Source organism: Sceloporus undulatus, chromosome 8 (genome assembly GCF_019175285.1).
Source record: "Sceloporus undulatus isolate JIND9_A2432 ecotype Alabama chromosome 8, SceUnd_v1.1, whole genome shotgun sequence".
Lineage (NCBI taxonomy): Eukaryota > Metazoa > Chordata > Lepidosauria > Squamata > Phrynosomatidae > Sceloporus > Sceloporus undulatus.
In genome coordinates this window covers 23,183,574-23,204,580 of record NC_056529.1, presented here as the reverse complement: position 1 = coordinate 23,204,580, position 21,007 = coordinate 23,183,574, and the positions used below count along the sequence as shown (strand labels likewise).

Genomic DNA, 21,007 nt, shown 5'->3' with positions numbered 1-21,007 from the left:
GGTCCTTGGCTTTCCGGTGTCCCGTCTGCTTACCCTGGGCGTCTGGGTCCTTGGCCCTGGCTCCTAGTTCCCGAACCCCTGGGACCTGGGCACCTGGCCCCTAAAGCAAAAAGAGGTATTAATAGAAACTGACAGATAAGGAATCTATAAAAATAATACTATTAAATACAGCACCCATTTATTATCATCATTATAAATCATGTTAATAGATTTGCTGTGTATTCCTGCGTGGTAGAGCTTGGACTACGTGGCCCATGTGGCTCCTTCAAAATCTAGGCTTCTACAAAGAACATAAATAAGGAGCAGATAAACTGAGATAAAACCAAGCCTAATGCGGGGCCGGACTAAGCACTAATTAGGAGACATGGTGAAAGATGCCTCTCTTTGGCTGCCTTGGGCTCCTCCGCGCATCAGAGAGAGCAAAACGAACATGGTGCCGCCTCACATGCGTCCTCATGCTCACTCTCTGAGCATGCTCTGCCGGTCACTTGTCTGACCGCTCTGAATGCTCAGCTGCACTGTTGCTGTAACTCTCCTGGAAGAAAACGTTTAATTTGATCAGTGTGTTCATGCACATTTTGATTTTAATTGTTGTTTTTTTAACCACAAAACTTTCGATATTGTGCATCCTCAGTTAACAGAAAATTCTTACAGTATAATTAGCTCCAATGGAGGGAAATGGAGGAAACCATGAAAGCTACTTTTATAACTGAAGCCTGGCCAGGTGCCTTCAGATGGAGGTGGCACATTCATCCTTACAAAGACCCCCCCACACACACACACAGATTCAGAGGGACTTTGCCTCTTCACATTTCTAGGCACTTTGGCTCTTTTTGGCATGTGCCCATGCCCTTGACACTCATCTGCCAGCCCTGATGCATCTCACAAAACCCTCTTGGCAGGAAGTGCAATAAGCACACAAGGAGATGCATGAGCGATCCGGCTCCATGGAGAAACCTTGGCTGTGTCAGGTGCCACAGCTGCGAGTCCCATCTGGAAGCCGGCTCCAGATGAAGGGGGTCTGCGTCTCAGTCTCCCACCCAGAACAGGCCTCCAAGGCACCCCTTCACTTCTGCTGGCCAAGCCCCTTTCCACTGTTGCAGAAGGCGAGAGATCTGCATCATTGAGGCTTCTTACATGCGGCACGAAGGAAAGGAGAAAGCAACATTGCAGAGGTTTCAGGGGGAAATCCATGCATTGTCACTGGAATGCACTGTCCACCTGAGCAGCAACGTGGGAGCTCTCCTGTCCACCTAAACCTGCTTCCAGATGTTACTACCCCCTAAACAAGACAATGTCCTTTCAGGCGGCCATTCAAGACTAACCTGTGGCCCTCCAGGTTTTACTGGACTGCAAATCCCAATATCCTAGACCACTGGTTGGGCTGCTAGGACTTGTAAGTCCACTTCGAGAGACAAGTGTTCTCTTCCCCCTATGTAAAGCATTGGTTTGGATCAGTAATTTTGCAGTGAACAGTTTAAAGTCATGTAAGGATGCAAATTACAGAATGATGCAATTATAATTGTGTACTTTTCTCCCAAGTGTGAGAAAAGTCTCCTCTACTGAAGCATTATGGGACACCTAAACCTCCTTCCAGATGTTACACACAGCTAGTAATGGAAGGAGGGGGAGCTACTCCATCTCTTTTCTTTTGGAAACGGCACCCGTTTCATCCCATCCCAGTGAGGTGACATGGCCCCAGCTGCTGTGTTTGCAAACTAGGATCAGCCCTTCAGTTCATTTGCTTTGCATTTACATAAATGGCAAACTACTAGGAGCAATTACTAAAATCACTAGATTCAACCATCAAAATAATGCTGTTTGGTGACTGAGCAAAACAATAGAGATAGTCTGATACTCCATTTAGTTTCCACTAAATGATGCCCAACTAAATTCGTTTTGTTGGTGTGGCAAGACTAATTCTATGGACAAATCCTTCTGCTCCTTTTCAGAATCCACACTTTGATAGCCCAGTATATTTAAGGCGCCTTTACAAACTTCCTGCACTCTCTTTACTTTCTGAAAGGAAAGGACATTTCTCCAGGCCTGGGAGACGTTGACTGCATCTCGGGAGGTGATCTGGAAGGCTTCCCTCTTTCGGCCTGGCCCTTGGCCATGCGTGATATTGTAGATCCAGTTTTCAAGCTTAGCGGTCAGCTGGAGGTCTGTAAATTTATACATGGCTGCAATCTGGCCTATGGGGTCCCGCACGAGGTCTTCAAAGCGGACCATCAGGTAACGGTCCTTCAAAAACGTGGGCGGCTTCAAAGTGGCCGTTTCATAGATCTGAATGTGGCTCCGACAGATCTCTTGCAAGACCTTGTACTGGCTGTCCTCCACTTCCGTGCCATTCATGCTCAGGACGATCCCGTTGTCGCGGGAGAGGGCTTTGGCCGACTGCTCCCGAGACTTGACCACCGCCCGGGGGTCCCTGACCAGGTGGATGATCCTGAGGTTGAGTGAGGGGTCGGTCAGGAGCGGGTAGAGGACACGCAGGTCGAAGAGCCGGACCTCCTTCAGGACCACGTGGCTGTAGGTCTTGCAGGCCTCCTCCGCCTTCCCGAAGGGGTAGCGGCCGCAGAGGGTCCGGCAGGCGCGTTCACTGGTGATTTCCGTGCGCTGGAAGTGCTCGCAGGCGGGAGAGGTGCACAACGCCCGGCTCACTGCCCACTGGAAGAGAGTCGATAGGTTTCTCTTCCAAGGCATGTAGGCGTCAAAGACAGACATGTCGCACTTGAAGACAGAGCGGATGAGGTCGCGCACTGCCATGTGCAAGACCCTGGCACTGTTCTGGTGCATGGTGGCCCAGACATGCCAGGCCGGCTCCATCAGGTAGAAGACATCGGGGTGCTGGCTGAAGAGCTGTCCGACGAAGGAGGACCCCGACCTCCAGGAGGAGATGATGAGGACGTGGGCCCCGGCTGGCTTCTCCCTGGACTGGGACATGAAGAAGCCCCCTCTCTGGGAGCAGAGGAAGAGCAGGAACCCCGTCTGGACCACCAGGCAGACGGCGAGAGGCGCGCTGGTGATACGGAGCCTCGCCATTCTGCCGCAGCACCAGATCCCAACTAGGCACAGAGAGAGAGAGAGAGAGAGAGAGGCTGGTTAGTGGTGAGGGCCAAGGGAGGAGGGCCAGAGGAGGAAAGGGCGAAGGACACCCAGAAGGGGCCAGGTCCATCAGGTCGGAGGCCAAGGAAGGCCATTCTTCACATTGCTGCAACTGCAGTGACTCTCCCTTCCTGGTAGGGTTGCCTTTTCAGGGGAATAGGCGGGACAATCACGGTTTTTAAGGTTTTACAGCGTCCCGTCCTGCCTAGTCCTGCTCCCATTCAAGTTCCCGGTTTCGGCTCCCCTCAGGCCCTGCCTTCCTCTCCTGACTGCTGGCAGGAGGTGGGCTGTTCAGCTCCTCTGTTACCATTGGCCAGATTCAAAATAAGTGGGAGAGGCTGCAGCCTGCAGCAGTCTATTTAGCCCTGTGCGGCATGTGTGCGCAAAACCGAGGAGAGAGAAGGCGCGGGGAGTGAGAGACACAGAAGAAAGAAGGAGAGACGAGCAGAGCAGACAGAAGGAGCAGAGTGAAGCAAGAGCAGAGGAGACAGAAGAAAGAAGGGCCCGCAGCCAGAGAAGAGAGGAAAGAAGGACCAGAGTCTTGGAGAAGATAAGAAGGAGAGCGGAGAGAATAACAATAATAATAAGCTTTATTTGTATACCGCTTTTCCATGGACGATCAAAGCGGTTTCCAGTATCAGATTAACAATACATAACACATCATGACTCTGCTTCTCTCCACTCAAGATGGTGGTCGGGAGGAGGGCTCTTCTTCTTGGCAGGCAGAGCCTGTTGTTTCTTGCCTACTTCTCTCCCCTCAAGATGGTGGTCGGGTCAGAAGAAAGAAGGACCCGAGCGGAGGAGAGAGAGAAGAAAGAAGGAGCAGAGAAGAAGGAGAGCGGAGAGAAGACAGAAGAAAGAAGCACCCGAGCTTATCCTGGGGTTTCTTGCCAAGATTGTCTTCTGAAGAGGTTTGCTGCCTGACCTGGCTCTCCTTGGGGCTGAGGGAGCAGAGAGTAGGACTTGCCCAGAGCCACTGGGGGAACATGGCCTCATACTCTGTTCTTCCTACCCTTTTTCTTCCTCTGGAGTCGGACCTTCCAGTATTGTCATGATGATTCTTCACATCGTCTACCTTTCAGGATTAAACTTCTCAAGAACGTTCAGACATATTAAAACATTCTATGCTAACAAATTAGACACACAAGTACAGTAACATCCAACATCTACAAAGCAGTGATACCTTTATAGCACCAACCAAAATGCACAAAATATATGATGCAAGCTTTCAAAGCTCCACTGACTTCTTCATCAGGCAAAAGTGTTAAAAATCCAACAGAAGATAGATAGAAAAAGTGATGGTGTTGGAGTCATAGGCCTATAGTTTGTCAAGATATTGTCAGTTGTTCTTAGTTTAGATGGTAGAGACAGAGGGATAGCCATGTAGACAGAAGCCATTCCTTCTTTTTGTGCTGCTAATGGAGATTAAAGGCCCCATACAGACAGGCCAAAGTAAAGCTGATTCGCGTCACTTTGGAGGTATGCTGTTTAAATGATGCATGCTTCCTAAGAGTTAGGAAGCTGTGCCAAAGCTGTGCTCTGGTCCTTAGGACTGGATCGTGGCTTTTGTGTGGCTTCCGGACTCTTAGGACGCATGTATGGCTCTGCAATGGGAAGGGAGGGGGCTGCCAGGCCAAAGGCCCGTCCCTCTTGGAAGTGACCCAGTCTCCCCAGCATTGGTGTCCCTGGGGCTGGGGTCACCATCAACCTCCTCCTCCTCCTCCCATTTCACACCAGACAGGATCCTGAGTTGTGCTTTTTTGCACAAGTGTGGCCCACAAACTATATACCACTGGATGTAAGGATAAGAATTGTGACATAAACAACCAGCAACATTAAAATTGTACCTTCAAATGGCAATATCATGTGCACAACTTAAATGCATTTACCTATACATACAAGTGAAGATTTGGTTAAAATGTGATGTTTTCAAAGAAAGTTTAAAAAGAATTTAAAAATGTAAAAAATTCCAACAAATAATTTAAATTTAAAAGTCCAAATTTTAATGTTTAACCCCCCTCCCCCCTCCCCCCCCCCGGAGCCTTGTCTTTCTCCTCCGGCGGAGCTTCACCCAAATGCCCCCAAAGTCCCTTGAGGCATTTCAAAGGAAGCAGAGAAGGCCAGGAGTGACGCTGGGAGAGGAAGAAGGAGGAGGAGGAGGAAGAGGAAGGAAAGGAGCCTGAGTAGGGTCCCTGGCCCCGTCTCCTTCGGCAGGGAAGACCCTTGGGGGGACGGGGGGGCTCTGGGGCAAAGTCTCAGGGGTTTTGGGAGGGAGGACCCCTGTCTTGGCGTGAAGGAAGGAGGGAGGGAGGGAGGGAAGGCTGGACGGAGCCCGGGCCCCGAGTGCCCTTCCTTCCTTCCCTCCCTCCTTGGCTGGCTGTCTGAGTGCGGAGCGTGTGGCTGTGTCTTGCCCCAGGAGCCCCGCTGCCTCCCTGCGCTTGCCTTCCTATTCTGCTGCTGCTGCTGCTGCTGCTGGTCCTTTGCTTCGTCGCGGAGCAGAGAGACGCCGCCGCCGCCTCGCGGACAATGCTCCGCTTTCAGACGTGGCCGCAGCCTCTCGGGAGCCTCCCGGGGAAGAAGGAGGAGGAGGAGGAGGCGGGGTCCCTGGCGGCGGGTCCCAGGGAGGGAGGTCCAGCGGGAGCCAGGAGGAGGCACCCCCCGGGAGGGAGGGTAAGAGGGGCCTCTCTCCTCCCCAAAGCCCCCTTCGCCCCAAGGGACCCCCTCCCCCTCCAAAGGCCAGGCCCAATGGCCCCCTCCGCCAAAGAGGCCCAGGCCCCTCAAGGACCCAAACTCCTCCAGCCTCCCTTTCGCATAGCCCCATCTGCGGCTGCTCGGGGAGGGGGCACTCCCCTTCTCCCCGGCTGCGGCCTTCGGGGGCACAGGGGCAAATCCGCGAAACCCATCTTCAGCTAAGGACCCTTTGCAGAAGCCTCAATACCCCCAGAGTCCCCCCAAAAGCCTGAAGAGGCCCTGGGGCAGAGAGGGCAGTGGGGCCTGGTCCCCTGAAGCCCCCTCTGGGGCACAAAGGCCAGGGCCCACTGACCCTCCAAAAGGGCAGAAAAGGCAGCAGGGCGTGGTCCCCTGAAGCCCCCCTTTGGGGCAGAAGGGCAGCAGCAGGAGGAGGAGGAACACAGAGGCACTGGATGCCCAGGGAAGGTGAGTCACCAGGTAACGAGATCCATCTGGCAGGCATTGCCAGGCGCCTGTCACAACGGTCCCTTGTCATGTTTGAAGCCTTGAGCAAACACCAAAGTCCCTCCGGTGCCAAGGCAGGCTTCTTCCTCCGAGGCCGGTGGGGCTCGAGGGCTAGGGCTGGCATGCCCCCTCCCCATCGGTCCCTGGGCAAGGGGCTTCCAAGCAGAGGTCCCCTGGGTCAGGCCAGCAATGGGCAGCCCCTTCCCCTCCCTCCCTGCCCCCAAAGGCTGGACCAGGAAGGCTGCAGCCACCGCCCTGCGCTGCCCACCCTTCTTCTTTCCTGGGAAGGGCAAAGCAGCAGATGGCAAGCAGGGCACTCTGGGTAGGACCCTCCCTTCGCTCCTTCCTTCCAGCGCCCAGCAAAGGGCCACAAGGGAGCCTCCCAGAGCACTCTGCAGCCTTCCTCCCTGTGGCCCGACTGTCCTCCTGACAGGAGCCCCTTCTTCTTCTCATTACAAAGAACCAGAACAAAACTCTCACACTGCAAAGTTGGACTTTATTTAGCCCCTCTGGCTTTGAAATTCTTCCTACTGTGTTGAAGTATTTGGGGCCAGCCAGAGCTCCTCCCTTTGGGCTAAACCAGGCCAGGAGGTTTTCAATGAACCAGACCTTGTAGTCCTTTACCAATTGCCTTTCTTTTAAGCGTGAATTTAATTTTCACTGACGGCTTTATATACCAGTGTTTAAACGCTTCTTTTCTAGATCCAGTTTATTATAATTTCATGAGCTACCCCAAAAACCTGCTAGTGTTCAGGTGTCAATCTTTCAAATAAGCCAGGTCACTTTTGCCGTCTTCTGTGGGGCGGCTGAGCTCTGCAGCAGGGCTGGAGCTTTTGTGGCCCTGAAAAGATACTGGGCTGCAACTCCCAGCATTCCTCACCTTTAGCTCTGCCAATTAGGGCTGCTGGGAATTTCAGTTCAACAGCTCCGATCCACAGACTGGCCAGCGCATCCTCCTTGGAAAGAATCACACTGGACAGCCAGCATCTTGGTGCTATCTCACAGTGGTGCTTGGCATTTCTGTCCTCTGTCCTCACACAGAATCATGGCTAAAATGATACACATGCCTGAAATTCACTAGTGAAAACACAGATGAATTCAACGCATAAGTAGACTCTTGCTCTTACCCGCTGAAGCTGCTACAGGTTGAGATGGAGACTTCAACCAAGGAAGCCTAAAATACACTTCTGGAAGCAGAACAGCCAGCCCCCCCCCCCCGCGTCCACAGCGGAGACAGAAACGGACACACATCCTTCCCAGGATGGGAGCAAGGGAAATGCCATGTCCAATAGTTTCCCATGATCCTCATCCTTGAGATACGGAGCAGTTGAAGAAAGAGAAAGTGAGGCAAATCCATTTTATCTGGTGTTTCCAGGAGTATGCTCAGGACTGGTGCTCTTTAAATGCCAAGGCAGCCGGGTGCTGTGACACCGGAACCATGGTTAGCACTTGGTTCTGGAAAATAAAGGCTTTTATTCTTTCAGATATCCAAAGGAAGATCAGCAGGATGCTGACATACTGGATCCAAGCAAACTTTATCATCTCCCAGAAACCGGGCTGATATGTAGCAACAGTCAAGGAATGGTTTCAATTTAGTGACTATAGGCTATAAGCAACTGGCCAGCACAGTACTAACCCTTCCCAGAGAAGCAGCCATAAGACATGCTCTTCCTCTGGGCCCCTCTGGGCTCCATCCCCTCCTCTGGCCAAGACTGTCCCTGCGGCCTCCTGGCACACAGCGGTGCCATCTGGTTCCTCGCCCCTGTGCCAAGCCTTACCCACAGACAGGAACAGCATCCTGAAAGTGGAGGGGGCAAAGGGGAAATCCCACAAGGAGGAATGTCAGGCAAAGGATATGCAATGACTTCCACAGGATAGTGGATGACCACCTGGATCACAAAGGGCTCGCTGGGGGCTCTTCCGACTGACCACAGGGGGCTGGGACCGGTCAAGACCGTTGTGACTGCAAAGGAAGTATCAGGGGCCCTGAAGAGAGCTGCCCAGGGCTGGCCAAGAGTTTGAGAGCAGTTCTGGGGGGCCCTCAGGACACAAGCAAATGGCAGCTAAGGAAGGAAGGAAGGCTCACGAGGCAAACTGACCATTTCTCTCTTGATAGGCAGCAACAATATTCGTGAGATCGTAGTCCTGGGCAAATGGACTTGTGCTGTTGATCACGGACACCTGTCAGGGCGAGATGATTGGGAATTAGGAGGCAATAGCAGCCTCTGCAGGACGGATGGGATGATGGTCCATTTCAGGATGCGGAAAATACCTCCACACTTGGTTGATGCTGTCTGTCTGTCTGTCTGTCTGATTTCTATCCCATGTTTCCCCTCCTGAGGGTCCCAGGCAGCTCAGCAAACAGGCCTAAACCAACCAGATTTCCCAGCTGCTCTGGGAGATGCCCCAAATGGAAAGGAACAGGCAGCCAAAGCATAAGGTGAGAAGGCAATTCAAAGTGCTGTTATAAAGCCCTATAAGGCTTAGGTCCAGATTATCTGAGAGAGTGTATCTCCCCCTACGAACCTGCTAGAGCCCTAAGACCTTCGGGGAAGGCTTCCTCTCAGTCCAGCCATCATCACAGTCTGGTCTGGCATGGAAACCAGAGAGAAAGAGAGAGGCTTCTTCTCGGAGGCTGCTCCCAACCTCTGGAAGGAAGGCCCTTCTGGGAGACGCAGGACTGGCCCCTTCTTTGCTTGCCTTTTGTCCCCAGTGAAAAGGGGGCTCTATGCAGGCGGGCTTTGCAGGGATCACCATGGGGTGGCTGGGGCGCTTGCTATATAACGTATAGGGAGGGTATCAGGGCCTTAGCGAATGGACATTTACATTATTTTTAGATGGCAACTGTAATGGTTTTGGTGCAATGTGTTCTTAGGGTTTTTATTTGTGAGCCGCTCTGGGTCCCTTTTGGGGAGAAAGGCGGGATAGGACTCAAGTAAGCAAAGAAGTCAACAAAAGAAGCCTTCCCCAGAGAGGGGCAATTGCCTGCAGTGAGTCAGTCGTGGTGAATCTCTCCCACGTTCAACGTACCTCCTTAACAGGGCATCCAGCCATCCTTAGCTCCCCCTTCTGGCTCCCTTGGAGGGGGGGCATTCAATGCTGCAGACGAAGGGAGGGAGGGAGGACAGGGAGGGAGGGAGCCCCCCCCCCGAGACCCAGGGCCCTTCTGCTTGGCTCACGTTGTAGGCGTTGTCATCGAGGCCCGTCGTGTGCCGGAGGGGCTGCCTCTGGAGGAGCCGCAGGTCCCCGCTGACGAAGACCCGGGCCCCCGGCGCCGGAGAGGAGGCCTGCACCAGGGCCATGCTCTGCATCTCGAAGGTGGACATCCTCTGCAAGGGAAGAAGGGAGGGAGAAGGCAGGCCTCAGTCCCTGGCGGAAGGGAAGCAGACCTGGTGGGGCCCAGGGCTCCCGGGGGAAGGGGCGACTTCCTTGCCTGCAGCCGGTAGGAGAACGTCAGCAGGAGCTGGAGGCCCACGACCTCCTCCCCGGGAAGAAGAGGCAGCTCCATCCGCAGCCGAAGCACGTCCGACAGTCCGTCCCGGTCCAGGTCCTCCTCCGCCGCCTGGGAACCAAGAGGAGGGAGGGAGGAGGGCGGTCAGCCGCAGGGAGGGAGGCAGGCGGGGAGGGGAGCCGGCCCAGGAGGACTGCGGCGCCTACCGAGAGGAGCGGGATGCGGAGGCGGGCGCCCAGGAGGCGGTTGCAGGCCGGGAAGGCGCTCCAGCCCACGAAGCCTCCTCCGCCCAGGAGCGCCACCAGCAGCGCCTCGTGACGGAAGCGGACGCTGGGCTGCTCCGCGTAGCTGCTCCGCTGCAGCCACAGCCCTGAAGAGGGAGAGAGAGCAGAGGGGGAGGCGACGGGGCCGGTCAGCGGGCGCCGCGAGGGCCAGACGGGCTCCCCGGCTCCCCCCTTCGGGGCCCCCGGGCGCACCGTGGCTCCGGTAGGCCGCCAGCAGCGGAGGCAGGTAGGTGAGGGCGCCCAGCCCCAGCAGCAGCCCCAGCGCCGCCCAAGACAAGGCCCGACGCCGCCGCTGTCGCCCGCCGCCCGGGGCCCACAGCTCCAGCAGCCGCGCCATCCTCGCGCCCTCCGCGGTCGCCACGGCAACCGCCCGGAAGTCCCGCCCCTGCGGCGCTGGCCGACGGGAACCGCCGCCGGAAGTCAGCCAGGCCGCAGAGGGGGAGCTTCCGCCGCCGGATCCGTCCTCCTTCGCGTCCGCCGACCGTCCGCCGCTGCCTCTGCGAAGGAAGAGGAGGAGGAAGCCAAGGAGAAGGCGAAGGAAGGCCCCAGAGAGAGAGGCCTCCCTCCTCCCTCGGCGGCGCCATGAAGTGGATGTTCAAGGAGGACCACGCGCTCGGTAGGCCCCGAGGGAGAGAGGGAGGGAGCCGCGGACGGAGGGCGGGACGGCGGGCAGGCGAGGGCTGACGGAGCCCTTCTCCCTCCCTCTCTTTCCCGCAGAGCACCGCTGCGTGGAGTCCGCCAAGATTCGGGCCAAGTACCCCGACCGCGTCCCGGTGAGTCGTCCCTTCCTCCCTTCTTTGTCCCGGGGGAAGCCTACGCGAGGCCCCGGCCCGGGCCTGCCCCTCCCTCTCTTCCTCCCTTCTTCCCTTTTGGCAGGTGATCGTGGAGAAGGTGTCCGGCTCGCAGATCGTGGACATCGACAAGCGGAAGTACCTGGTCCCTTCGGACATCACGGTGGCCCAGTTCATGTGGATCATCCGGAAGAGGATCCAGCTCCCCTCCGAGAAGGCCATCTTCCTCTTCGTCGACAAGACCGTGCCTCAGTCCAGGTCCGGGAGTCCACCCAGGAAGGCAGGGAAGGCAAGGGGCCCTGGGCTCCCTCCTTCCCTCTGTGGGGAAAGGGGGGCGTGGGGCCCATCTGTCAGGCCAGAGAGGGGTCAGTGGGGACCGTGGGGGCATCCTGCCGGTCCAAGAGAGGCCAAGCAAAGACTCAAACCTTGGTCTCCTGGAGCCCCAGGAGGTCAATGCGTTGCACTCTGACAGCGCTGCCTCCTGTGGCATTCTGGGATTTGTAGTTCAGTGAGGCCTAAGAGCTCTCTGGCTGGGAATGCTAAATGCCTTTCCCTGAACTGCAATTCCCAGAATGCAACAGGAGGCAGCAGCCAGAGCAGTAAAAGTGGAATAGCAGCACTGTCAGAGTGTGCAGCTTGTCCAAGAGCCCAAGCACTGTGTTCCAACCCCAGCTTATGGCAACCTCCACTAGTTTCCTTGGCCTGGCTTCCTCAGAGGTTTGCCTTCAGCACTGCCTCCCTCTGAGAGAGGCTAAGAGTAGGAGTTGCCCAGTGCCTTTCCACAGCTGAGACCTGCTCTAAAACTCAAAGCTGCTAAACCACACTGCGCTCACAGGTGAACTTAGCCAGTTACACTTCCCACATTGTCATAGGTTAGTTTGTGATATGTTTGAAGGCCTTGATGGAAATCCAGGTTTCCAAGAGAACTCAGTGGTCTCTCAGAAGCAGCAAGGGGCCCAGAAGGCACTGTGGAGGCTTGCCCAGGCGTCATCTCTGGGGCTCTTGGGCACCTGGTCCTAGCTGCCTGTCTTTGTCTTCCAGCCTGACCATGGGGCAGCTTTACGAGAAGGAGAAGGACGAGGACGGCTTCCTGTATGTGGCCTACAGTGGAGAAAACACTTTCGGCGTGTGAGCGGATCTCCTGCCCTCCTCCTCCTCCGCACCCGTTGTAAATAGCCTCTTGTCTGCGATCATGACTCTGAGGCACCGCCAGCATCCTTCACTGGGTTGATTTAATATATTGGTAGGGCATTTGGGGTTTTCCTTTGTTGTTAATTAGCCTGGTAAATTAAAATAACTTCATTTCCCCATTGCACATTGTAGTCACAGCTGTAAATTTCATAGTCCACTTCCGCTGAAATACTGTACACTGATGACATTATTTAAATAGCAATGCGAAAGTAGGTAAGGTGAGATTAAAAATGAAGGTGGGAGAGATTTTTTGAACTGAATGTTTGACTAATTATTAATAACTAGAGTTTCATAGTAATAGGAGCTTCTCCGTTATTCTAAGCCGTCTAAAGATGCTGATATGTTGACCTTGGTTATTGTGTTCTTCTTGGTGAATTTTGCTTGAGGAAGTAACAATTAAAATTCCTCGCACAATTCTATTGCAATTCTGCTTTCTTACAAGTAATGTTCTGAGGCCAAGCACTGAAGCAGCCGCATTTGCAGAACTCCCACACATTCAGGAATTTACGAATGCCTTTCTTAGTGGAGTAAAATAGCCTCCTGGGAGCAACCACCACCAAGGCCCTGTCCCCTGGGTCTTAGCCAGCTGCACCTGGGACGGTGGTGGGGCTGAGAGAAAACGCCTGCCCTGAAGATCCTAAAACTCCAAGGAGGGCTATATAGGGAGACACGGTTTTTCGGACAGCCTGGCTAAGCCACGTTGCAATTCATAGCTCATAGTCAGCACTGCTAAAGCAGCCTCACTGGCTACCAGTCAGTTTCCAAGCAGAGTTCAAATGGACTGGTAGCCAGTCAGGCTGTTTCAGAAGCCCTATAAGCAGCCCTAGTCTAGTCTAGGCACAGCATTCTGAACCTGCTGTTATGAAGTTTCCAAAAGCAGCCCCACATACAGCAGAATATGTCGCAGTGATTCAAATGGGATGCATTTAAGGCATGTGCCATGGTGGATGGAACGGACATTAGCTGTAACTGTTCAACTGCACTCCTGAACCCAGATTCCAAGCTCAGGGCTGAGTCCAAGCTAACCACAACTAACTTGAGATTTCAGGGGAGTATAACCCCTTCCAGCACAGCTTGAATTCACTGATCTGGCTTCACACAGAGCAGGAGCACATGGCTCATCTGGAATAAGCTGGTGCTTAGTCAAGATGGCTATAAACTTCTTTCCTGGGCCTGGGAGAGGTTGACTCAGGATAGCAGCTGCTGGGAGAGGTCTGAATATAGGACAGAAAGTGGCAGCTGGTCCCCAGATTTTGTCCAGCTTCAGGACAAGTCCTGGCATCTTAATGTAACTAATGGAATATACAGTTTTGCTCACAAGCCCGTTCCAAAGGTGTTGGGTATATATGCAAAACTGCCTGCCTGAAAAAAACAGATAATGGGTAGAAGAGAAGAACCCAGGAAACAAATTTCTGGAACCAATTCTTTTGTCTTTTGGCTGAAAACTGCTTCTGCTGGGGACTCTGTGAGACGATGGACTTCTCTGCTTCGATGGTTCCAAAGAAGGCTTCTTCACTATTGTCACAGCCAAAGAACAAGCCGATGCCAGTCTGAGCCAGCTCTGTGCATCCCCTTGGCACCTCTTATCAACATCAGAAGTTCATCATTAACAAGCAGGCAGCCAAGCATGGAAGGGGAGACAGATTGCCCTGATCTTCTGCATGCATGCTGTGCAAATGAGCAGGAAGGCACTTTGCAAACCCTGTAACCTCCTCCTCCCACCTTCCCCCAGGCCCTTTTGCAGGGCTGCCTGTGCTGGTCGGGAGCACCTGCATGCAAAACAAGTGCCCTGGGAAACCTTTCCCACCATTTGGGACAGGCATTTGGTTGAGGGGAGTGTTTGCAGACCTGTTGTTGTGTTCCAGCTTTCATCACCCCATATGAATGTGTGTGCCAGCTATGACTAATGGAAGCTGCATTCAAAACATCTGGAGGCCGCCCATTCCTTTTCTGTGGCTCCTGAGGGGCTGCTGAATGCTGTAATAAATCAAAATGCCATGAATTTGAAGAGGAGGAAAGGGTCCAAACAGCAAGTGGAACGCTGTTACATTTGGTTTGTGTGGAAGGGTTGTTAGCTCCTAGAGGATATTTTCGGACAGGTACTACTTACTCTTAAAACAGAACCAGACAGCTGGCACATAATTGGCAAACGACACTGAAGCAATATACCTAATGAAATAACGCAGGTGACAAAACGTGTCACTTTCAACATGTCCTGTTCAGAAGCTCTAAAAACATACAAGTCTAAATAAGCTCTTGAAATGAGCAGAGTTAAGATGACTTTTATGTAAGAACACAAACAGTTGCTAGCTTAAAATATGCTAGTCCAAGAAGTTCTAAGGATCCATTTTGCATTGGGCATTATGGATGATGAACTGGATAGTAAATATGGATGACATCTTCATTATGACAACAACAGTAGTTTGTTGGAAACAGACTGAAGCACCGACAATGGAGAAATGAATTGTTAAAGTTACTGAATTATTCCAAATTAATATGGGTTCTCAAGCAGCCCCAGCACCAAGAGGCCACCTCCACTTTCAGGTGAAGCATAGATAGTCACGGCTGTTCCTCACCCAGGAGCCAAATACTTGGTCGCGCAGCTCCTTCCAGGCCTCTTGGTAACTGGCTGCAGCTTCCTTGTAATCCCAATAGGTCTGTAGCCTCTTAGCCCTGAGGAAGAGGAGAAGGGTAGATGTAAGAGGCTTGGGGACAGTTTCGCATAGTGCCTCTCCGCAACACAAACAAGAAGGGTTGACAGCCTCCCATCCCCACATTTCCCTCTGAAGAAATTGGGAGTCCTGGAGCCCCTCCAGAGCTGCACCAGAAGCTGCCCAGCCTCCCAGTATGGACTGGCCTCAACAGCTCCCCTATATTTCAAGCAGGGGCCTCAAAGTGTCAGGAGCTGAATTCAGTATCTTCACCATGCTAAGCAAGGTCTCTGCCACAGATCTGCACGAAAGGACTGCCAACACCTCTGACAGCTGGCCTGCCCTGCTGTGAGGAGGGCCAGGTGGCACTCTGCCAGACCCAGGCCCAGGCTGAAGGGAGCAGCTGGGCAAGGAGCATGAGCCTGCCCTGGAGGCTAGCAGGGAGAACAGCTAAGGACACCTAAGCCCACAATATCCTCCCTGGGATTTCTGGTGGTTTCCTTTGACCTTCTGGGGGGAGGGAGGCTGGCATGAAGCCTTGGGAGCAAAAAAACCCCATAGCACCCACTATCAGCATTGAAATGAAATGGCCAAACTATGAAATCACGCAGCTGCTACTTGCTGTGCACAGAAAGGTACCCGGCACACCTTCTGGTACAGATGTCCCATAGCCCTCAGGCAGAGTGCCTCTGTTTCAGGAAAGACTGAGAGCTCCTCATCCTTCTGGGGCCACCCTTCTGCCATTGAGGGGCACTTCGGAAGGCACTGGCCTGCAGGACAACAAATGGGGTCACAGTGGAGACGCAGGCCAGAATAGAGGACTCCAGGACCGAAAGCGCAAGCTCTCCTCCCTGTGAGGAGGCTCCACTCGGGGCCCCTTTGCCTCCAGCCACTCAGAGCTGGATGGAGAGGAGGAGCAGCGGCCCCTTCTAACTGGCCCAGCCGATGGCCAGTCAGTCTCTACCCTACAGATGCCATCCAACAGGAAACATCCCAGCACAGGCTAAATCCCCAGGAAATTGCAATGTCAGAGAAAGCAGGGAAGGAGGGGGTGACCTACGCACATGGCCAGCATCCCCTGAGGATATTAAGCACAATCCAAGATCTGCTGGGGGAGCCTGGTTGTTTGTCCACCCACGTCCTACACCAGTGATGGCGAACCTTTCTTGGTTCGCGTGCCGGGACGGGGCTTCTTCCCCTGGGGGCAAGGACTGTGTGCTGGGGGCAGGGCTTATACCCCAGGGCGGGGCTTTCCGCTCTCCAGGGGCAGGGCTTCTCCCCCCACCCTTTCCCTGGCCTCCAGCTGGGGCCCCTTCTTCCCTCCTCGCCTTTCCAAACCCACAGCAGCACAGCCGTGGGTCTGGGAGGGCGAGCAGGGGAAGGAGAGGCTGGCACAGGGCCCCTTCTCCTTCCCTCCTCACCTTCCCAGACCGAAGGAGAAGCCGAGGAGAAGGAGGCTGGACATGCATCCCAGCCTCCTTTTCTTCAGCCCTTTCCTCCGTGCGAAAGGGCTCCATGGAGGAAAGGGAAGCCGGGAGGGAAGATGGCTGGGAGGAGGAGTCAGATGCGCACGCCTCTGTCTCCTTCTCCAGGGGCCATTTTCTGGCTTCCCATTCTCTCAGAGAGACAGCGGGAGGCCCGAAAATGGCAGGGAGGAGGCAGAACGGGCACGTGCCCATTCCGCCTTCTCCCTTGCCTCGTGCCTGGCGAAATGGCGTCACGTGCCACCCGTGCCATAGGTTCACAATCACAGTCCTACACTAAGCATGCTGCCACTTGGTAGCAGTACAGAAGGAAAGGCTAGGCCTGAAGGAGAGCCCAATGTTGAGAATGGAAAGAGCCAGAGGCCTGATCCTGCAGGACCATGTCCACATGGCTGGCCTCAATATGTCCTGAACAAATAGCAGGGAAATCAAGGACAGGAGAAAAACAGAACACAAAAAGAATCTTAGAATCAAGTTAGGAGGGAGTCTAAAGGCCATCCAGCCCAACCCCTGCCAAATACACAACTATATGCTCCTAAAAGATGACCATCCAGTCTCTGTTTAATGACCTCCAAAGAAAAGCTGAACAGAAGCTCAGGGTCAGAGAAAGATGGCTATTATTCTGCCATGGCTTCTGAATTCTTGGCCTGTTGGCTCAGATCAAGTGTAGTTTGAGATAGATAGGCAGGGCAAGAACAACATCTCCTGCATAAAGGCCCTTTGCCAGGAATGTACAAAGTTGCTGGGCCCCTTCTCCTGCTGTGGAATCACCGGAAGGTGGAAAGTCTCTCACCGGAGAGTCTGTGGGAGATGCTCCTCTGGAACACTGGCTACCAACTTCAAGAACTCGTGAAACAGCTCCACTTTGCAAATCCGAGACCTGGAATCCAAAGGAGAGGGAGAAGGGGTGAAATGGCTAGCCAACACTTGCCTTGGCAAAGACGTTTCCCACAGAGGGCTTCTTACAAACCCTCAACTGGGTCATGAAGACTTCTACAACAAAAGGGGCTGAAAGGAGAACGCACCTCTGGATTCATAACTTCTTGCGCCCATAGCAGAGTGGAATGGCTGACAAGCAAGGGCAGAAGACTGACATGCAAATGCTTTCATGCTTATTTTTTCAGGACTAGTAAGGGATCTTACAAAGATGGAGGCACACAATCCATGTCTGCAAACATGAGGTCATTTAAAGGCCACCTCGTTTTCAGACTTGATTTCAGTCTCCAAGAGTGCCAGGATGTGTGAGCCAAATAAACCCAGCATCTGGCCTCCTAAACATCACAGGGCCTGGGAAGGCCCACCACTGCCACAAAGCGGGTCTTGCTGGGTTCCTCCTAACTAGAAGCAGCATTTCTGTCCACCTGGGCTTGCACACCTTGGCAGACCTGCCTGCAAGCGCCATGCAAACCCTTTTCAGAAGCAACTCTTGCCAGCAGCTGCCTGTTGAGAATGCAGCTGGGCCTTGTGGCTGGACAGCCCTCATGCTCTGCATTTCCTTCGGTACTTTTCCCATTCAACCTCTGAGAAATTAATTCTTCTGCAGGGCAAGTAGAGCAGCCTTTCCCACATACAACAAAGGCCCTGAAGAACAGCAGCACTGCCTCACCCACTGCCCAGGCCCAAGATGGCACACCTGGACTTGAGGCTTCCAATCGCTTTCTTGGTGGTCCCCTGTGTGAAGCCACAGCAGGTAATGTCCAGCGGATGCTCTGGGACGGCGCTCCAACTGATGGCTAGAAAATGGCAAACGAGGGAGAAGTCACTTGGCACAATGAGGTGCCTGCAGTGCCATCTCTGTGGAGCCCTTTATGATGGAGGAGACCTGCTCTGCAGCCCCAGGAAACACCAGCCTGCTTCCTCTGCCACCTCTCAAGTCCTGCCATCCTTCTCTGTTCCCTGCTACCAGCTCCCCTACCTCCTAATATCAAAGGACCTTTGGAAGCACTGTACATGGCTCCTAGGCCACAACACCTCCTTTCTCCACCACAGGAGTCTGGGCCGGTAGCGCCTGCCCATGCAGCCAACCAGCAAAAATGACAGGTGCAGCCAGAGGGTCCAAGCTCAGCTCCCGTCCTACCACCAGCCAAGGGGAGTGCCAGTCTCCTGCCCACCCGCTGCACCAGCTACTCTCATCTCAACCTTGTCTTCGTTGCCTGAACTTGCAGAGAAGCTTCTGTGGCTTTGGGTAACAAGACCATTCCTGCAGTGACACTGATGCACCCCTAACATGCCCACCCAGTTTAAGGGAGAAAACTCAGGCACTCTCCCAAAGGCGTCACCCTGCAGTCTGCAGAGATACTCACCTGCTCCACATGGAACCACCTTTCCTTGGGATGATCCACAGCTGGCTTGCACTGCTTCACGGCTGTGGATAAAGCACAACTGTGACTGCACAACTTCTAGCTCTTGAACGTGGAAACCATTTGGCAAATTCAGAACAGATCGACACCTGGGAATGGGAGGAGAGGAGAGCAATCAGCAACAAAGCGAGTCACCTGGCACCACACAAAGCTGCCGCCCCAATAAAGAGTGCCTTTGCAGCCCTCTTGGAGGGTTCCAGCCATGTGGAAACAGGGGCTTGGTGGGATTTCATGTCCTTAGAATGGCTACATCCTCTTTTAAATCATTCTGGAAAAGGTGCTTCTGGCCCTTGAGGCTGCAAAAAGAGGCTTAAGGGCACAAGGAGCAGGACAAGAGATGGGTTTCAATGCCCTCCAACTACCCCTGGCACATATCCATCACAACAATAAAGGGTGAAAGAAATTATGCCAGGTCAAGTGATCTGTGGAAGGAGAATACCCCATTTAGGGGTTCCAAACCCAGTGCAGGAAACAAGAAGGCAGTAAAGATAAAACGTAAAACCAGCAAGAGGAAGACAGGCCCAGGTGGCCTCCCAGCCAGCTGCCTTGCCCAAAACGTCATAACTTCCCACGTACCAATGGCAGCAGGGGAAGATAACAAGAAAAGCTCCGAAGATAAAACTCTGTAAGTGTCTTACCAGACGGTTAGAGAACCCCCCCCCCAACAGGCGCACTCCGCCACCCAGTCTTCCCCCAAAGGAAAAGGTGCTTATAGGCCAAATGGCAGCAGGGCAGCTTCCCTGGACCATGAGGCCATCCCTCCTTGTTTTCTTGCCTGCCAAGGGCTACCCACCGGTCCACTATGGCCCTCCGCATGGCCTCTGGGCTGTAGGGGCACTGAGCCAGGATGATGGTTGGCAGGTAGACGGGACGCTCCAGGAAGTGCATCAGGAGGGCTCCTTGCCAGCCCAGGATGTTCCAGCGCGCCAGCTTGTCGCTGCAAGACATGGAGGTGGTCCGGGGCCCACGGCCGGGCTTGACCCGCAGGAGCCCCGTGGCGTGGAAGGCGCTGCCGGGCAGCAGAGGATCCCCAGCCTCCCCTGGGACACACTTGGCCCCCGTCCGGTGGATGTCCACTACTTTGGCCTGCAGGCTGTTGGCGGCACCAGTGGCAGCAGAAGCTGGGTCTGTGACCTCTGCTTTGGGCTTCTTTGGAGCGGGGCCATGGCCCGGGGCCTCTCTGGCCTCCCTCTCGCGGGCTGGCATGCCAAGGGCCTCTGCGCGCTTCAGGGCCCCACGGGGCTGGGCCTCCGCCTCCGTCACGGGGATGATGGAAGCGTCTCCACCTGAGGGGATCGCAAGGGGAGGAGCAGAAGCATTCAGGGGGTGGAAGGCGAGGGGGCTCTCCGGCCCTTTTACCCTCCCAGAGCAGAGGGGCCCCTCGTCCTCCAGGGCAAGGGGCAAAGGCCCATGACAGGCCAAAGGGCAGCTTGCTCTTCCAGGGGAGGGCACTCTCTCACTCACAAGGCGTCTGGCTGGAGAAGAAGGCGAAGCGGACGCCCGGCCGGAGGGCCCACTTGCCTCCTCCCTCGGCTCCCGGGGCAAAGATGCTGCGGGGGTCCTGGCGGGCGGCGGCCATCTGCAGCTGGTGCAGCAGATACCTGGCGGGAGGCAGGAGGACGGAGGGCCGCCGTCAGAGGGGCGGAGGAGGACCCCCTCGGCCTCCCCGCTGCCTGCCTCCCCGCTGCCCACCTCTGGAAGCTCCTCTTGGCCACCACTTCGGCGTGGCTGTCGTTCAGGACGTCGCCTGCGGAGGAAGAGGAGGAGAACGAGGGCAGAGAGGCGTCGGAGCGAGCCCCGCCCGGAGGACCGTCCCAGGGCTGCTCTCTCGGCCTCGGCCTCCCTTACCGCTGCGCCGCATCTGCTCCCGGCCCAGGCACTTGGTCCCGGTGCCCATGGCCACCACCTCCGCCTCTTCCGCCCCTTCCGCCTCCCTGACCACGGCGGCCATCAGCGTCCACTCGCGCCCGGGCTCCGGCTTCCCCCGCTTCAGAAGGCGCGCCTCGTAGTGAGACAGGCACCGCGCCGCCAACGCCTCCGCCGCCATCGCAGCCGCGCGTCACTTCCGGCTCCCGGCGGAAGAGGTAGCGGGACCAGAGAGTGCGGAGAGGGCAGAGCGGCCACCGGAAGTGCCCTCGCTTCCCCCCCCCGCCTCCTCCCCCTCGGAGGGGCTCCTCCTCCAGCCCCTTGCCCTGGAGGAGGAGCCCCAAGAGCAGCCCCCAAAGAGCCGCGGGCGGAAAAGGCCGGGTGCTGCTGCTGCGAGGGATAGCCCTTCTCTTCGGAGGCAGCAGTAGCGGCAGCAGCAGCGGAGCCTCGTCGCGGCGGGGCTCAGGGCGCAGAAAGGCTGGCTTTGAGGCGTCTCCCTGCCTTCTTTATCGTCTGGGGATGATGGGAACTGCCCTCCAAGCCCCTGACACTGACATTCAAGTCACCAATGAAGCTGTATATAGTATTATGCATAGCTGTGGATATAATATTGTGTGTGTGTGTGT

General features: G+C 55.0%; 4 protein-coding genes across 10 annotated transcripts; 1 reads left to right on the top strand and 3 right to left on the bottom strand.

Annotated features, from left to right (window-relative positions):
• Nucleotides 1–566: 566 nt before the first annotated feature.
• LOC121914762 (carbohydrate sulfotransferase 5-like) lies at nt 567–5,669 on the bottom strand. Of its 2 annotated transcripts, none has more exons than XM_042438432.1 (2): nt 5,551–5,669; nt 567–3,068 (listed from the first exon to the last, which is right to left on the bottom strand). In XM_042438432.1, the coding sequence occupies exon 2, from the start codon at nt 3,043–3,045 to the stop codon at nt 1,864–1,866; it is 1,182 nt and encodes a 393-aa protein (XP_042294366.1). In that variant the 5' UTR covers nt 3,046–3,068; nt 5,551–5,669; the 3' UTR covers nt 567–1,863. The 2 variants fall into 2 exon arrangements, with proteins under 2 accessions (XP_042294366.1, XP_042294367.1); XM_042438433.1 differs by lacking the exon at nt 5,551–5,669 and adding an exon at nt 4,292–4,609.
• Nucleotides 5,670–6,779: 1,110 nt separating this feature from the next.
• TMEM231 (transmembrane protein 231) lies at nt 6,780–10,375 on the bottom strand. Its single transcript, XM_042438434.1, has 7 exons — nt 10,231–10,375; nt 9,961–10,124; nt 9,737–9,865; nt 9,483–9,632; nt 8,403–8,484; nt 8,161–8,266; nt 6,780–7,867 (listed from the first exon to the last, which is right to left on the bottom strand). The coding sequence occupies exons 1-7, from the start codon at nt 10,373–10,375 to the stop codon at nt 7,687–7,689; spliced, it is 957 nt and encodes a 318-aa protein (XP_042294368.1). The 3' UTR covers nt 6,780–7,686.
• Nucleotides 10,376–10,479: 104 nt separating this feature from the next.
• GABARAPL2 (GABA type A receptor associated protein like 2) lies at nt 10,480–12,434 on the top strand. The gene is made up of 4 exons (XM_042438435.1): nt 10,480–10,654; nt 10,756–10,811; nt 10,915–11,087; nt 11,871–12,434. The coding sequence occupies exons 1-4, from the start codon at nt 10,621–10,623 to the stop codon at nt 11,959–11,961; spliced, it is 354 nt and encodes a 117-aa protein (XP_042294369.1). The 5' UTR covers nt 10,480–10,620; the 3' UTR covers nt 11,962–12,434.
• Nucleotides 12,435–13,482: 1,048 nt separating this feature from the next.
• ADAT1 (adenosine deaminase tRNA specific 1) lies at nt 13,483–20,587 on the bottom strand. 6 transcript variants are annotated; one of them, XM_042438426.1, is made up of 10 exons: nt 20,364–20,587; nt 20,208–20,262; nt 19,980–20,116; nt 19,309–19,801; nt 18,459–18,604; nt 17,789–17,888; nt 16,949–17,035; nt 14,597–14,693; nt 14,131–14,189; nt 13,874–13,997 (listed from the first exon to the last, which is right to left on the bottom strand). In XM_042438426.1, the coding sequence occupies exons 1-9, from the start codon at nt 20,560–20,562 to the stop codon at nt 14,133–14,135; spliced, it is 1,371 nt and encodes a 456-aa protein (XP_042294360.1). In that variant the 5' UTR covers nt 20,563–20,587; the 3' UTR covers nt 13,874–13,997; nt 14,131–14,132. The 6 variants fall into 6 exon arrangements, 3 of the variants coding, with proteins under 3 accessions (XP_042294359.1, XP_042294360.1, XP_042294361.1); XR_006100576.1 differs by lacking the exon at nt 13,874–13,997 and adding an exon at nt 15,320–15,441 and having other exon boundaries at nt 14,164–14,189; XM_042438425.1 differs by lacking the exon at nt 14,131–14,189 and having other exon boundaries at nt 13,483–13,997.
• Between the last annotated feature and the right edge of the window lie 420 nt (nt 20,588–21,007).